Raw genomic sequence first — 17,096 nt, forward strand, 5'->3', positions numbered from 1 at the left:
ACTCCCTTCCGTGGAAGTCATTCACTTTCTCTCTCTCTCTCACTACTGACCTACACGTGCTCGTCCCAATGCAGAGTATTTGCTGCAGCCTTTAGAGAACCACCTGCTCTCTGACGAGCGGCAGGACTCCGTCTGGGTGCATGGCTATTTGCTGACTACAGCTACCTTTCCAAGTCGGCAAGCCAAACTGTCCTGCGTGCATCCAAACTCTCTTCTAAAATGGATCCAAAACATCTGGGGAGGTGACACACCCATGAGTTAAAAATTTCATTACGATCAGCCCTGATCAAATCAGGCTTTACTGGTGGAGTGCTCCTTTAAAAAGGTTACACAGGGATCTGATTTCCCCGATACATGAATGCTAACTTCTCTTCACATCCAAGTGAGTTTTCACTGGTTACACAAACAACATGCTGTGAAGACCATGGACACCTATAAGCTGTTAGCAACAGGCCTCTATGTCAACTTCTGTAATTCTAGCCAACACATTTTACTCACTCAATTGAGCTCAACAGACAGCACAAGAACACATTTTCAGTCTGCTTAACTAAGCCTACATGAAGCATCTCCCCTGTAACAGGGACATTCGGGACATTGTCCTTGCTTTTCCTTAGTGTTAAAATGACCGGGTGCATTTTAATTGTCTTATTATTCCCTTGACTGAATGAGGGAGACGCTGATAACAATCTCCACTCAAGCTCAGACCATAAAAACAGGCCTAGAGAAAGCAAAGAACCAATTTGATGACCAGAGAAATGACCTTTGGTATGGCTTTCTGGCAAAATCAGTGCACGCGATTTGCCAGTACTATAATGCAGTAATCGCATTTGATTGGTTGCTTTTCTTTAATGGTAGTGATTATGAAAGCTGACAGTCATCAGACCAGGACCGGATGTCAACTGAAATAGCCCATGAGGATACATGTGTCTCCATCTGAATTCAATTATTGCTTCCCCAGGCCAGGAGTAGCATTAGCTTGTGCTGGGCGAGGAAGGTGGTGACTTGCTCGAGGATTGCAAGAGCCCGCTGAAAGCTCCCTCGCACAGCAAAGCAATCCCTTTCACGAGTCAGGCCAGAAATGCTCATGCTGTCCGTTATTAGGCCACCAGGCTCTATTCAATCCCAGAGCAATGCGCCTTGCCCTTTACGTCAAGCGATGAATTTAGACACCTACTTTCTCCACGTTACACGTCATCACATGTGCAGTACCTGAAGACACAGAAACATGTTGTGTAAACACTTCTCTGGAGGTTGTTAAAGTTAACAATGAGCACTGCGGAGACATTTAATCTCGGCCGCCTCGTAGCGGTGTAACTAAAGCAAAATGTAACTTCATAAAGGTTAAATACATTAGCCTATGTAATAGTATGCAATACTGCTTGCAGTTTATGGCGAAGTAGTGCTGCGAACACAAAATTTGTGAGGGATTTTCGTACCATCAGTTGCAGCAACTGGGGCTGAACTTGAGAAAGTCTATGATGCATCTGTCGAATGGTTCTGTAGTTTATGCGATTCTCGTTGTGTTATGAACAGTGTATAATTTATCAGGCTTTCACGCCAGAATGACGCAGAGTAAAATCCGATTGTTTTCGCGATTACTGACTTCTTAAAGTTTTTCCCTCTTGCATAATTTTTGAAAGGAGTGCCAGACTGCGTACACTTGTTAGCTTATATGGGAATGTGTGCAAAATACTTTCTATTGCCCTAGATCCAAGACCACGCCCATTACCGCTGCCAGCTGCATCAAAACAAAACTTTTCGCAATATCCCCCAACCTATATGCAATATAGGCTACTGGTCAGCGTCTGGTTGTGTGTTGGTGTGATTTTTTGTTACTCCAGAACAAACTGCCAACTGCCTTTTTCCCCAGACACTTGACAGCAAGGACACATTCTTCACACATTTTATACATTTTAACATACACAAAATGCATACCGTAGACTACAATGTGCTTATATTCCCTTAAACTAGGTTCTTAGCACTTCGTCCACGGCTACGTAGGATATGGCCATCGTTAAACATAGGTTTGTCTGACAATAATCATCCTTCACCGACTCAATTCATTTTCGGCAAGATGACACAGTCTACGGATGTGCTGTTGACCAAAGCTCAAAGTCAAGGGTCAATCGGCTTGAAAATTCTGGATGCTATTCTTTTCATGCTCCACAAAAGCGCTTATCAAAAGTAATGCACAACAACGCTACTGACAGTACAGCCCAAGAGGACACCCGCAATGCCCGAACCCATACTCCTTGTGTGTCCCGCCACGAGAAACGTGCAAATAGGCTACTTGTTCTTACAGAACCGAACGGATTTGTGTATATTGTGTTATATACGTGAATTTTTTCCTTTCGCCTCTTTTTTGCCAACACGAAGAGGGATTGCTGTTCATGCGACTGACTCCTGTTTCTGATTTATTGTACGGTGTTTGCCATCTTTGTTTTGAGACCTAATAAACGAGTGGGTCAATTAGAAGCCGTATCTCACCTGTTCTCCATTCAAATGTAGGTTAAGTCAAGCGTAAGCATTTTCAGCTTTGAGCACATACTCAAAAATCCAGTATGTAAACAATCTTTCCATACGATGAAATTGCTTCTAACAAACAAGAAAAATTGTCTGGCATCTGGCCGCTGTTTCAGGGCAAAAACCGAAAGCACCTACACTCCAACAGTAGCTAACATAATCAAACCACTTCCCGCTCGGTTGGCTAATCTTTGTTTGCGGAAAATGATTTGATGTCCCATATGCTTGTGTAAAACTTTGTCTTTATCGATGCTGTCGTTTGTCCGGTGTTATGTAACTTCAGACTTTTCAGTTAACTGCTCCGGACACAGAAGCCACATAGTCACAGAAGCCAGAATAAGTAGCTTTTCTTGTTTTTCTTTTCAAAGGTATTGCCATTTCCATCCAAATATGACCCGTAAACAAAACTCTGATTGGCTCCAAATCCAGACCTTTTTCAAAATCCCATGTAATATTCAGAACAATTTGAGGTGTTTGAAAACTCTTATGTGAAAAGGTAAGTTTTTTTTACGCTTTGGTTAAACTGATGGAGTAATGCCAGCCTGAAGCGATTCATTTATGAATGAGTGTAGCGAAAGCCTCAAGGTGTTGGCACCCCCTTACCTTTAGTAACTTTGAAGGCGAAGTGACGAGGAGCGCTGTATTCTCCGGATTTAATAAAGGTTAATTGTAAAGTCGTGTCCGTTCATGCAACGGTTGATCCCTGCAGTAGTGTGAAGGTCCGTTTTCACTCCAAAGCGTAACAAAGCATTCCAAAGCTGACAATCACCGACTTATATTACACCCCCAGCAAGCGTACACCGAAGACTGCGACACGGACGGTTTCAACTAGCAATGACATCATGAGGTGGATGTTACCGTAATCCCCCTAATAGCCAAATCAATGCTGATGAGAACGTCAACAGAGAGAGAACGGGCTGTACCGACGTCTTCCCTACCAATTGTTTCCAATTACTGTTGTTCTTCGTGAATGTGTCCTGGGACGTGCCAGTAATTTTCTATGATTGGCAAATCATTAAACAAGTCCTTCACACGTATGATCGATGTCTGTTTCCCTAGCCCTTTCATAGAAGAATGCAACAATGTATTTTAAATAAGTATATTTCAGTAGGCTGAGTACAAAATCAATACAGGCCTGGTGTTATGATTACAGTATGCATACTCAGAGTATGTCATAGATTGTAAATTACACAAACAAGGATCCAGTACAAAAAAATCTATAGAAAGGTACCAGTCATACCCGCGGGTATGAGGACTAACGCTACATATCAAATTGATGGGTGTGCTGAAAACAGACAAATACATTACGGCTATATTAGTAATTAGTTGATTGATCGGACGATTTTTGATCGAATTTTTTGGATCGGATAAATACGTTAAATATCGCAACGTTGTGTGCAGGGGCGGGGCCATAACTAAATGTAGCTGTATTGCATTAATCGAGCCTCTTGCTTCATTTCTCCATCAGTTTAAGCAGTTTTAATTCAAATTATGTTGCAACATTGTTCCTGATGTCATCTGAATATTAATTATTTATTATCTTTATTCAGAGCCTTTATTTCATGTACCCCTAGCACTTAATACACATGGTGCAGCAACTAGCCTACTTGTGAACAAACTTGAGTGCCACACCACCAACACTAATAATTAACAGTAGTGTAGTAGTTTGAACTCCTATCTTTGCATTCTATTAGGAAATCTATAGCACAAGCAAAGAAAGCAATTTCCCCGTCCGTATGAGGTTGACAGCTTAGCCATTACTTATATGCAAAGGAGTGTCCAAATAGCAATTTAGTAATAGTAATACAGCAGTTTGAATTAAACAGCATGGTGACAACCCACAACTAGCTGTAAAGCATTCCTACAGAAATCCTTTGTTTAGGTTGGATTTAAAAAAAGGACAAACAGAACTAGAAACTGTGACAGCTAACCCAGCATGTCTACCTTAAAGCTGTGTGAACATCAATTTTTCACTTTTTTATGAAATGGCAAGAAAAACAAATCTTGACAAAGGACAACAGGCTGCATGTCATATTTAGGCAAAAGCTTCTCCCCTCCGCTGGCGATGAAAACAGCCAGAACCACCTCGGTGCAGGATCGTGTGACTGATCAAATATTTAGTGCTGCGGTGGCAGCGGGGACCCAGTCAGTAGCTCTAGAAATGCCCTCTGGAACCTCATGCAGACGACACCACACAAGAGAGGAACACGACTCAATACTGTTGAGACCGCTTACTTGTGTTGTACATTTTAATTAACTGTCCATATCCTTATAATGTCAACAGGTGCAGCACAGAAATCCTATTATGACACTGATAAGTAATTTTTGATAGTGATCCCCCTCCAAAACAACAACAAAAACAAAAAGATTAACTGCTTTGCTTGTAGTGTAGTCAACCATGTACCTAGGGGCACACCACCTCTTGCTCAAGATGCTTCTAATAAATTAAGTTTGATTGAACTGGCAAGAGAAGACTGATATGGGTTTGACATCACATGGGGGTAATCTGCTTTAAGGCCTTCAAAATGTTGTCAGAGGTGTGTATGCTCAAACAGAAGAATACAATTAAGGGTATGGTTTTGGAATATTCATTAATGTATGTTTCTGTAAGATGTTAATTTAAACAACCAAACATAGTTCATTAACATCTGGCCATTATTGTCTGCAGTTGCTTTAATTTACTTTAAGTGACTGTTCAATTTAACGTTTTAGTTCATGCTAATCAGAATACGTTGTGTTTAAGGGACTTGATGATGAGAAATAAATAGCATTGCTTGTTTCTTTCAGAAAACACACCACCCAAGTGATTTCTTTCGCAAAGTGCCGACAGTGCTCACAGTATCCGTAAGCAATGCAATGCGTCAAGTGACCTCAGATCAGCATCCAACAAACAGCTCCATCAAAACTAATTAAAAGCTACGCTGGAAGAAGGAAACAGCAGACACACAGCACCTCCAGGACCAGGGCTGGGACATTCTACAGTGCAGAACCGATTGACTAATTAGGTGCATTAAACTGACATTGAACTCCCACGTTCTCCAGTTTGACATGTGACTTCCCACAGTGAGCAGGAGAGGGCGCTATACGACTATTTCTAAAAAAAAAAAAAGATGATTACAGAAGTACTGGATTGACATTCACTTCTTGAACTGGTACACACCTGATGAGGGGGTGGGGTTTTTCCAAAAAGTTAAAAAGAATAAGGTTTGTAGGGGTTCATACAGGACAATTCGGATGTCAGGTTGTATATTTCAGCCTCCAGGGAAAAAAAAAAGAAACTAACTGGGCTTAGCTTGAGAATTACATAAAATTCCCTAACAAACAAAACAAAACAAAAAGATTTTGACAGGTGACAATTCACAGCTACAAGGTTCCCTCCTCCTGTCCTCACCTCAAGGGTATGGCAGGCTCATCAAATAAAATACATCAGGTGGCTCTGGAAAAACATTCCCCAAACAAACAACAGTACAATGTCTCTGAGTTGCAGTCATAAATATTAGATAAAAATAAGCCTAAATTATTTTTTAAGCCATTGACAAAAAATTGTTATATTTGTATTTACATTAACTACACTGAAGTTTATCAGGTAGCCAAGAGTATCTTAATACACAAACCTTTAAAAAAACTGGCCCCTTAGTTGTCTGATACAGCAATCCAAAACACAACCATGAATTTCTCTTAAACTGAAGTCCCTGGTTTTTAATAATGTGCCCGATAACACTTTTCCACACCAGTATTGTTCTAAAGTCTCATCTTACCATGCATTTTTAACATATGGACACAATATACATTACAGTAGGGCAGTGTTTCTCAATCTTACTCCTGGAGGCACACTGTCCTGCATATCTTCTATCTATCCTTGCTCCAAACACACCTGATTGAAATTAGTGTGATGCTCTTGATTAAATCAGGTGTGCTCAGCTAATCAAAAGTGTCAGTCAAGTAGGTAGAGCAGGGAAAGATGGAAAACGTGCGGAGCAGGGGGGCCCCAAGAGCAGGACTGAGAATCACTAGGGTATACGCTAATGCGGATATTGCAACGTGGACACAAACTAAGTGGATTCCCTGTGAGGGATCTACCTGGAAACTCACCGAAATTGACAATGCTTCCAGGCAGACCCTTCCTGTCTCAGCAGTGTATTCCATATTCCTAAATGCTCTGTTCTTGAACCTTTTCCAGCTTACATTGTGAGTGTGCTCAACACAAACCAACAAAACGTTAATTCAGCGGTGCCGACAACAGGAAAAAAACACACGCACGCAGTCTAAATCTTAGGGGATGCCATGACCCACTGGGTAATTCTAAGTAACTGGTGATCCATCAAATATGTACAAGTGACTCGTTCAAAGAGTTGGACACTTGAACCATATTCACACAGAAGTGAGAGGAGTATTAAGGTGTTGATCTTGAAGGAAATGCTATTACCATTTAAATGTCAAACTCTAGTATAAACAGGCACACATAAAAATCTAGTTAGATTAAAAAATCTGAATGAGACAAAGGCGGTATTTTTTTCTACACAGCAGCAACTTACAGGCATGAAGTCAACAGGGTAGTCCGCATTAAATTGGCACCCAGATAATGACAATGACGCTGTTCATATATATTAGTATATATACTGTACAGATATAATACACTTTGACACTGCGAGGGAGAAGAGTGTGCCTTTGTTTGAAGTCTCTGTCATCATTTAAGATCCTTGTGTGGGTCCCAGTGACAGGAAGTGACATCAGAGACAGACAACACTCCGTTCCTGAAAACAGAATGAAAAAAAAAAAAAAAAAGGTTAACAAAACAGTTCAATTTTATTGTACACCATGCCGTTTGACTGAGTCAACGGGGTCTTTGTTTTCAGGGGACGGGAAGCGCTTGACTCGTTTTCACGCACGTTTCAACCCCACCACCCTTCCCAAGGAATTGCAGTGGCTGGCACCACAACAGCTCCCCATTCTTATATAGTGCCCTCGAAATTACTGACATTATAATAAACCAAAGTCATGTCATAAACATGGAATAATTATGTGAATCTATTAGTTGTGTAGTTATGCAGTGTGTAGGGGGGGGGCTACTCACGGCATGAAATGGCATTTCTATTTGCAAGTAATACAGCCACAATGAACAGCACAGATGTGGCTGTGGGGAAAACATCTCAATAGAGGCTGATACAGCACAAGATTTAGTGCTAGATTTAACACCACATTTAGCGCTAGATTTAGATGACGAGGAAAAAGTAAAACTCACTGGATCCATTCGTAATAACGCCATGGTGATGCAGTTTCCCGCCAACTCACCAAGTTTGGTGCGCCTCCTTTTTCTTGGGGCGCGGTCACATGGTCCTGCTGTACTCGATGCCGCTCTTGGACGAGATGCCCGACCAGGGCAGGAAGCTGCGGAGGAGGTTCTGTGCTTGGCGGTATATCCGCTGGGGGATGGAGCACGGGCTCAGGTTGGCCAGGGTCGACCCGATGTGCTGGATATAGTCAGTGCAGGGCGGAGTCAAGGGACATTGGCTAATGATGTTGGTATTTCTCAGGGAGAATGTGCATTTAAAAAAAAAAAAAAAACAAACGGAAAATGCTGAGAGAAATATTTAAGACCACATTATTGACCAATCCATGTGTGCTTCTACGTGTTTATGTTCTACACTTATACGTGTACAGAAAACGGTAAATTAAAAAGTAAAAAGAAAAAGTAGAAAAAGTAAATTAAGGCCCATTTTGGATATCAGCCATGTTCTTGGCTTACCCTCCATAATGGACAATGCAACTTGAACTAAAGCAGCCACATTGCATTTTATACAGACGTTGCACAAACCATTGGGTGCACATCACAAACTGGCTTCTTTCTCCTTGCCTGCCCCCTAGTGGTAAACTACCTGCATGTCAGAAGGACAGAACTGCTCACCATATCCCAGCAAGCAGGCGACCCTACTCAGACTTCTAATTAGCTCCTTGAATTTGAACCTGTCATAGACAGAACACCCCACAATTCAATCACTCAGTCTTTAAATGACTGCTCATATGGTTTAGGGGTTGCCCTTGTCTGTCATAGTAGTTCACTATGAGTATTGCAGTATTATGCAAGGTAATAATGGTCTTATGAATCATTCTTTGGCACCATGCAAACACTATGATGTAATGTACTGAAGCTTTTACTGCCTGCTGTCAACCTCTACATCTGGTCTAGTATGATGCAATTATGTTTCTGTTCAGGATGATTGGTAGGTAGTGTTTTTATTTCAATGCCGTTTTTCCAACTTACTGCCTGCTTAACAGTAATTCCCCCCTGCATTGTACCCATGTCCTTGCTATTCTCATTTCAGTGGTGATACATTTAATGTACCATGCCTTATATATTCATATTCCTGTAACAGTACATTAACCTTTCCTGGATCAGGCTGTCTGCTCAACAAACGCACAAACCCATAAATAAACGCCATCAGACACGAGACAAGAAAAGGATATAAGATCGTCCAGGGAGGGTGGCCGCCATTGATGTATAGGACGTAGGTGAAGCCGTCCTTCAGCACGCCGCGTATGGAATAGTAATAGGGCAGGTAATGGTGCTGCTTAAAGTCTCTGTTCTCGTAGAAGCGGATGGCGGTGCTGTTGGTGGTCAGCACGTGCAGATAGATGGCTTTGCAGTGGTCCTGCGCCGTGGTGGATATGTGCTCCTTTAGACTGTCCAGCAGCAGCGAACCTGAAATGTCCAGGGAAAAAAAAAGGAAATGGGAAAGGAGTTTGTCGCTGGTTTACACCCGGGTGCGTCGGGGCGGGGCGTCGGCATGTCACGACAGGAAAAGACGCTCAAACGCCTTTTTTGGACACCGCCGCTAATCAACCGAGGTCTCCTGCGGCCACCCTGTGAAAAATCATTTGCTTTTCCCCCAGTAATTATTACTTTAGTTGTACATCTAAACAGAGGCTCAAACGTAAAGCTTTACGGAAAAGAAAATGCAAGAAGCACATGAAAACCAATCCCAGGGAAAGTGTTTGGATGGACGTATAAGGCATGGGCACGCCCCAAGCTAATGCACTGACAGTGTAACTGACACACTAACAGAGGGAAACTACAGAATCAGAAGCAATTTCAGATCATTACAGTGTCCCCTGCTGGTCACTGATGCAGCCCTTTAAGGTTCATGAAACATTTACCTTAACTCCAAGATACACAAATGTGCCAGCTATTTCTATCAAGCCGCCTGACTGGTTTGTTTGCAGTGGTAGTTGTTTGAGGACGGCCCAAACAAATGGTTCAAACAATTCCTCATTGCCTGTCACTGTGTTGTGAGTATTTTCAGCCCGGCGCTCAAATCTTTTACTTTGATCTTCGCTATTCCACAGCTCACTCACTGCTGTCTGCTGTGCTTCTAAAAGCTTACAAAGAGCCACTGCTTTTCCGTTGACACATTACACTGTCAAACGGTTATTATTCATTGGCAGTTGGCAGTCCCTGAATGCTCCATAATCAACAAACACTAAACTGGAATCGGGAAACATTTCCAGACTGCTGGACATCCGCTACTTTCATCTCATAATGTGCTAGAAAGTTGTAATGGATCGTAAACTGAAGTCCTATTTCAGTGTGAGTGCGTCGAATTTTACCAAGAATCATGGCAAACTTACAGCGGTCACACAAGGGCAATTTGAAGAGAAAAATCTCTACTGTGCATTGCCCAGCATGCTTACAAACGGATGCTTGGCATGTCTAACGCTTTCCCTGGGTTGAATTTTCTCAGATAGCAATCACAGTGACTTCCACAATGAAGTACACAAGACAAGCGATTACATTCTTGGCTTATATTTAAACTTGTTTCACACAGTGTTTTAACCTTCCCAAAATTCATCCTACTCTCTACCCACAATGCACTTAACCGGGTCACGCCGTACCTATTCCGTGCTTCCGAAACTCCTTCACAACACCCAAGCTTAGGATGTACGCAACCTGCGTGTCGACAGGAAAACTGGAGGCCAGAATGTCCCCATCCTGGAAGAAGAAGAACAACAAACACCAGGTCAAGACCCTGGAAGAGGACCAGCCCACAGGCAGGCTGCAACATGCCTCTGACACCACACGCAAGTGGCTGGCCAACCAGGCGGCAAGTGGCTGCTTCTGGGCTGGAACCACTTAATTTGTCCAGAAAGATGGCTGGTTAGAATGTGGTTTAGCATCTGGGCAGCAGCCAGTGGTGTCAGTCTACTGACATTCAATCAAACAGCGGGGATAGCCAAACTGATGACGAAAAGACTAAAAATCTCTGTTAAGTCTAAAGCACATCTTATGAATACATTTTTCTCCAGTCGTGGGACTCCATAATAAGCAAAATATCATTTCTAACAGTACACAGTAGGACAGATTACAAACAGGACATTTGACATTTGATTCCATTTCTCATCTATGCATCAATTTTTACTGATATTACTTCCTGCTCTAGAGTTAAATGACTCAGCTACTATATTGGACTACAATTCCCAGCATGCAGGCAAACACTTCATATAAGTCCTATGAACAAGCAGCTTGCTGAAGGCAGATTTTGTTCTAAAAAATGGGGCTGGCAGAAACACAATAAATAGAGAAGCTGCACCCAAACGCCTGCCTGGTGCATGTTCCACTCCATGTGTTTTAGTCAACACTACCCTATGTCCTTTCATACTCTCAACAAGCTAATGCCAAAAGCTGTAAGCTAGATAGACAGCATGCAATTACAAATGTCCTTTTGCCTTTTTCCTTAATCGCTGTACAAGGTAAAAATAATCCACACTATATGAGCAAAACCTTTGGCTGTTGCCTGTTTTTTGGGACACTTTGTTCAAAATCATAAAAGTAAGGCAAGGAAGCAGACTACTTCCTGCCCCGAATGTGTGAATGATAATTTGTTGGCTCATTCACACCTCTGGGGGATGGCTACCAATCAAGCGCCTCAGCGCCATTCTCCCAGGACGCACGCTGGCCCCAGCGTCTACATTATGAGTGTCCGAATGGTGACCGTACATGAGAAAGGCCTCTAAACCACAGGAGGGACTATGGGCCAGCTTTTGGCAGCCCGCTAAGCTACGAAATTCTCTCCCCATGAGGAGACAGTCCTCTTTGCTCGGAGAAAGAAAAAAAATAAGAATCAGTCAAGGACATCCAGTCTAATTAGTCTTGCTCTAAAAACAGCACTCGACATGTCACCCCAAGCGCTCCACTTAAGACCTTTCAGGTTGCAAAAATAATCCTCGATGCACAAGCTTCACCCGCTCATCTCATGTGATGTTCCATCTGGGCCCCCAAAAATACTACTGTACAAACAAATATACTGCTGTACAGAAAGGTGGAGTTTCTGCATGCTTTTAAGCTTTTTTTGTCTTGTTTTAAAAAGCACCACAGGCTGTTTCTCTAGGAATAAAGATTTGAAAATCAACTCTAGAAACAGTGCTTGATCAGTCATATCAACCCAGCCTGACTGGTATCATCTTGCTAGGCTGATATATATTTGCTTCAAACACTTTCCCTGGGTGTTATTTTCTCATAAAACCAACTCAGACGTCTTCTATGGGATTGCTGAGTCATTCTTACTTTTAAAATGTTGGAATAATAGTCTTCAGTAGTCTTTTTTTCCAACCCCACAAGTACGGTTTGAACTGCCAAACAGAGAGATGCCAAAATTGGAAACCACACATCCATGTATTTCAGGCCTTAGAAATCAATCAAAATCATATATCAGATGGGACTGACATGGGAGCCAATCAAAATGCAGAGCTGCTTGTTTGAGGACTAATCAAAACATGTGATTCAGAATGATTCATAGGGTAGTAAATGAAGACTTAACTAACTTTCACTGTTAGCTACAACTTATGTACATGTTACTATGACACGAAATCTAAGTCTTATGTCCACACCATGACATCTAGTTCCATGTGGGTATCAACATAAAAGGCTATACACAGTAGAAATTGAGCTGAACACAGACAAGAAAGAAACACATACAGAAATGACTGCTGTCTGACCTACCTCTTTGTGTACTTTAGTTCGGCCTTTTATTTCGGCCACGATCATTCCCACAATGCCTCCTTTGAAGGTGGCTGCCAGGGAGAAGAACTTCTTGTTTGAGGTGATGTCGTGATACCATGAGTCTGGGTACCTGCAGAGGGGCGTGCTGGTGTTATTTAGGCAGCGGTGTGGCATAGTGGTAAGGTAATTGTATAAATGAATAACGTGTAAAAATGTTGAGCTATGCAAGTCACTCTGGGTAAGAGTGGCTGCTAAGCAGACATAATGCAATGTTGTTATTTGCCACACCCTTTTGTGGGATTCAAAAGCCTACTACGGCATAATACATTACATACATAACACAGGGGCAAGAAGAACAACAATTAGGAAAGCCAAGAGCTAAAATTACAATATATAAGTAACCGCAACTATACTAAATGGGAATCAAGTTGAAAAACCGTGCAAATGCAGAAAAATACAGCAGTAAAAAGATTATGCCTTGCAATTACACTTATGAAGAACATAATACACCAATTCACCAAAGTGAAGGTAGAGCTTAAGACAGTCGTATAATAGCAGCATTCCTTTTGGCAGATATGAGCAGGTATGCAGAGGAGCTGTGTTAACATCAAAGCAGCCTGCTGCTATTTTTAAAAATCAACAAAAGCACCATCCGACAGTCAGTGAAACCGTGACACCGTTTAAAATGACATCAGTGTTCGTAAGAACCACGGCATCCATCTATTCATCCAAATGTCAGAACGGCTAGAAGGACGCCATTTAGTTAAAATCTCCAAGGCCCTCTGCAGTTACAGCAGAGGCGTCACCTCGGTCCAGGCCCACAGTGAGGAGGGTAGATCTCTTAGCTGAGGAGTGGTGAGGGCAGCGGTACTCACTCGATGGGGAACCAGTCGCCACAGAGCAGCTTGACGCTATCTATGTCATCGTGACAGAGGAGGCGGAGCTGAATCTCGCTGAGCGCAGAGGGGGGCACCACGTCGGTCATTCACACCTGTCCATCAGTAGGAAAGGGACAAGAGCACGTTCAAGGGGTGGGAGGGACCAGCACACATCGAATTACGCGCACACTGCGCTAAGCAACAAGGGCCTGCGAGGCAAAAGGGACCCACATGCGTGGTTATTACATTTGCACTGTGCTACACAACAGGAACCCGTGGATCTGTGAGCCTAGCGTGCCAGCTGCAAGTTTCAGTTGGACCCATTCATTTGTCAGGGCAAAGCAACAGATCAAGACACACTAGCTCTGCATAAACTTTAGTTGTTCTCCAATGAATGAAAACACAGGGGCAGTGTTTGACTGGATACAGCAAGAGCATTCATAAATCTGACTCCGAAGGGCCATTTACTCTCGGTCACTGGTCCACACTTTGATATCATCACACCCTTTGATATTAATTATAGTTTTTTTTTTTTTAATCAAATCTCAACCCTAATTTCAAGACAAAACTACAGTTCACATAGTAAGCTATACGTCAGGTGATAATGTAAGGTCAACTGCGGATCATATTTCAGTGAGCGGCCCAGGGTGCCCTTTAAGAGAGCGCATACACAGCATAGTGCCGCCGGACAGTTCTGAAGTGACGTTAGCTACAGTGTAACACAGATGATCGCCTCATACGTTTAATGTTCACACACACATCATATGCAATAACAGATGCTTACGGGCCACAAAGTACAATCCTGTAACTGGCCAGTTTGTTGTTTAAATTGTGTCCCGGTATGTTCATTACAAACGAGCTAAAGTGGCTACCTAGCCCTAGCTAATCATTAGCGGTAGCAATCTAAGAAACCTCAAAGCTAATGTTAGCTAGTCCTCCATAAACAAGCTGGCTCTATCAATAGCTTTATATAAAAAATATGTTTCCACCTAGCAATCCCTTTTTCACTTTACTGGCTGCACTACAGGCAAACAACACTCGGCAGGTAGTTAGCGCTCACTCGCTATTTACTTTGAATAATTCAGTCAGAGGACTAATATCAACAAATTATTTTGAATCTAGCTAGCCAGCTAACGACTAACAATCTAGTATTACGCAGACAAACGACAGAAAATACACTGTTAGCTAACTAGTAACTAGAACTAATTTATAAGGAATACACAGTCACCTAGCTAGAGTCCAGCTACTAAGCAAGCTTTCACCCTTCTAATGCTAGCTATCTAGATGCCCTTTCATAAATCATTAGCACAATGTGTTAGCTACTTAGCTGATCACATACAATTTTAGTGCTTTATATTAATTACATAAGTGACTTCACATGAGCTCGTCAAACACATTTTCAACAGTTCGCTGACTTAGGTGAATGAACCACACAAAACACAATTACTGTAGCTAGCCAGCTAACTCGCCAGACAGCTGGCTACACGGCCAGAAGCTCGTTAGCTGGCTAGCTAGCTAACGTTAGCTAGTTTTGTAACCTGCCTTGTTTCTGCGCTGCGAGCGAGAGGAATGTTGACGACTAATTCCCTTTGGTGTCTCAAACGACAATCAGTGCAGCGGCAGCACCATGGTAAAATAAAAAGTTTTCTGTGTTGTGGGGCGAAATAAACATTCAGGCAAGAGACCCTCCTTGCTGGCTGTCTACGGTGCCTTCGCTAACTAGTTTTTAATAATACTTGGCCCGTTTTCTTCCGGTGTCCTGACAGTCCGGAACCCAGCCTCGTTTTCAGTTTCCGTACACTTGGGTATTTACGGAAACCTATAATAAACTTGAAGTCCGCCGTTTGGCGCTATGCACCAGGGACAATTGGTAGGGTTAGAGGCTGCCAGCTCGGAAGGATCGCTCCCTTGTTCAGTCGACCAGTTTTCGCATGCACATACATAAACTAGTGTATTCAAAATGCGGTCGCACCATTGGCGATTTTAGACTCTTTTTAGGGGTGCTCAAGCACAACTAAATTTAATCTCAGCACCCTTAAATAATGATAATAATAATAAAGAAGAAGAAGAAGAAAAAGAAGACCAAGAAGAAATTAATTAGGCTATTTATTAATTAGTATTATTATTATTATCATCTGAAATCATTTTTAGCCCTCTAACGTTAGATTTTGCGAGCTTGTCTGCTAGAGACGGGACAAACAATTATAGGTTCAAATGACTTTATTTGAACAGGTTTATACCACGGCTTGGTCAAATACTCGTTTCTGGTTGGCTGGAGGGGTGTGCATTATTTCCCAGTAAATACACGGTAATAATGCACGGCTATGAAATACTTCCAGTGAATGGCCTTATCACCGTTCGAAATTAATACGAAAGCTCATTCAACTTTACTGAAGATTCTATTTGCAACCGAACATATCGGAAATATTGTAGCCTAATAACATTAGATAAAGTTACAATTAACAGCAACAACATAACTAGTGACATCGCCAATACACCGTGACATTTGCCACTTAAAATGGAGAATTTCTCACAAATAACATTTAACCTTTTCGGCAAGAATGGGGACTTTGAGACTATTACAATAAATGGAAACGTTCAATTTAATTTCAGTAAATGAGTACGATGTAGCTTATAGTCACTGTGTCCACATACGTAGGCCTACCTTTAAGATGACGGACACGAATGTAACGTCACCCACTTCACCAGCTAAGCTGACACTGTGTAGCTGGGTATATCAGACGTTTCTAGTTAGTAGGCTAAGTTACTGTAGTTTCAGTAGCCGAAGCCAAGATGTGTATCTAGTATTTTTAATGTAGGCTAATATAGTGCATTTTAAAATAATTAAATTTTAAGGTTTGGATGTGTCAAGCTAGCTATATGAACGGACTATATTCTGCGGATGTGCACATAATGTAATATATATTTTGTTCAAAAATAATAAAATAGTAGCCTAATTTAATATGAGTGCTGAATTATTTCTTTGGTAAGTAGCCGTGGTGTAAACCACTCCTGGCGGTGCAGTTCTATGGAAATAAACCACTTCAGGGTGGTTAACGCATCACACCACCCTGTCGTGGTTTATTCCTTACTTACAAAGTGTCGGGTCATAGTTCCATGGTGTGAATAGTGTCAAAGAACGTTAGCTGACGTAGCTCGCCTGTGATTATCGGCTAAATAGCTTTCTGAGCTACTTTGCTTGCACAGTTGCCAGCTAAGGAGCTAATTGATGCACTTTATTATTTTAAAGTAGTCACAATGTTTCTTATTCTGATAGAACTGGGCTTTATGGTATATTTACAGTACATTCGAACCATTATTATTATACATTACAATAGACCACCCAACTAATTACGTTGCTTCTGAAGGTAACATTGTGTACCTAATTGAATTGAGGTTTTCCAAAGTGAAAGGGGTTGAATACTTTTGCAAACAGCATCTTCCATTTTTCATTTTCTTAAAAGAATATTTTGTGGTGTAAAACTCATGTTACTTACTACTAATTCAGTAAAAGTGTTATTGTTGTATATTAAAATATCATATATAGAAAAATACTAATGTATGAATTGTTATCCAGTGAAATGAGTGATTTAGCAAGGGGGCTGAACACTTTTTAAGGGCACTGTATGCATGTCATATTCTCATTAGGGGCTGAGCCTCCCTAAAGGTCTGATCCTAGAATCGCCCCTGGCTCACACTGT

At 41.8% G+C, this 17,096-nt stretch overlaps 2 protein-coding genes across 2 annotated transcripts in view; both read right to left on the reverse strand.

Annotated features, from left to right (window-relative positions):
• The window catches only part of carhsp1 (calcium regulated heat stable protein 1), a 31,505-nt gene extending 28,168 nt beyond the window's left edge, over positions 1-3,337 (reverse strand). Inside the window, exon 1 of the mRNA XM_036553536.1 lies at positions 3,127-3,337. The gene's annotated coding sequence lies outside the window, so the exon portion shown is untranslated. The remainder of the gene's footprint in view (positions 1-3,126) is intronic.
• Positions 3,338-6,474: 3,137 nt separating this feature from the next.
• nat15 (N-acetyltransferase 15 (GCN5-related, putative)) lies at positions 6,475-15,163 on the reverse strand. The gene is made up of 7 exons (XM_036553182.1): positions 14,938-15,163; positions 13,393-13,508; positions 12,518-12,647; positions 10,414-10,510; positions 8,989-9,223; positions 7,816-8,007; positions 6,475-7,277 (listed from the first exon to the last, which is right to left on the reverse strand). Exons 2-6 carry the CDS (start codon positions 13,500-13,502, stop codon positions 7,851-7,853), a joined length of 729 nt encoding a protein of 242 aa, XP_036409075.1. The 5' UTR covers positions 13,503-13,508; positions 14,938-15,163; the 3' UTR covers positions 6,475-7,277; positions 7,816-7,850.
• Between the last annotated feature and the right edge of the window lie 1,933 nt (positions 15,164-17,096).

Source organism: Megalops cyprinoides, chromosome 19 (genome assembly GCF_013368585.1).
Source record: "Megalops cyprinoides isolate fMegCyp1 chromosome 19, fMegCyp1.pri, whole genome shotgun sequence".
Taxonomy (NCBI): Eukaryota; Metazoa; Chordata; class Actinopteri; order Elopiformes; family Megalopidae; genus Megalops; species Megalops cyprinoides.

Excerpts from the sequence above, each read along its gene's own strand:
- nat15 (XM_036553182.1), bottom strand. The coding sequence starts at position 13,502 with ATGACCGACGTGGTGCCCCCCTCTGCGCTCAGCGAGATTCAGCTCCGC. Across the intron at positions 10,511-12,517 it reads GAACTAAAGTACACAAAGAG|GATGGGGACATTCTGGCCTC; the intron begins GTAGGTCAGACA and ends TTCTTCTTCCAG. Across the intron at positions 9,224-10,413 it reads GTTTCGGAAGCACGGAATAG|GTTCGCTGCTGCTGGACAGT; the intron begins GTACGGCGTGAC and ends TGGACATTTCAG.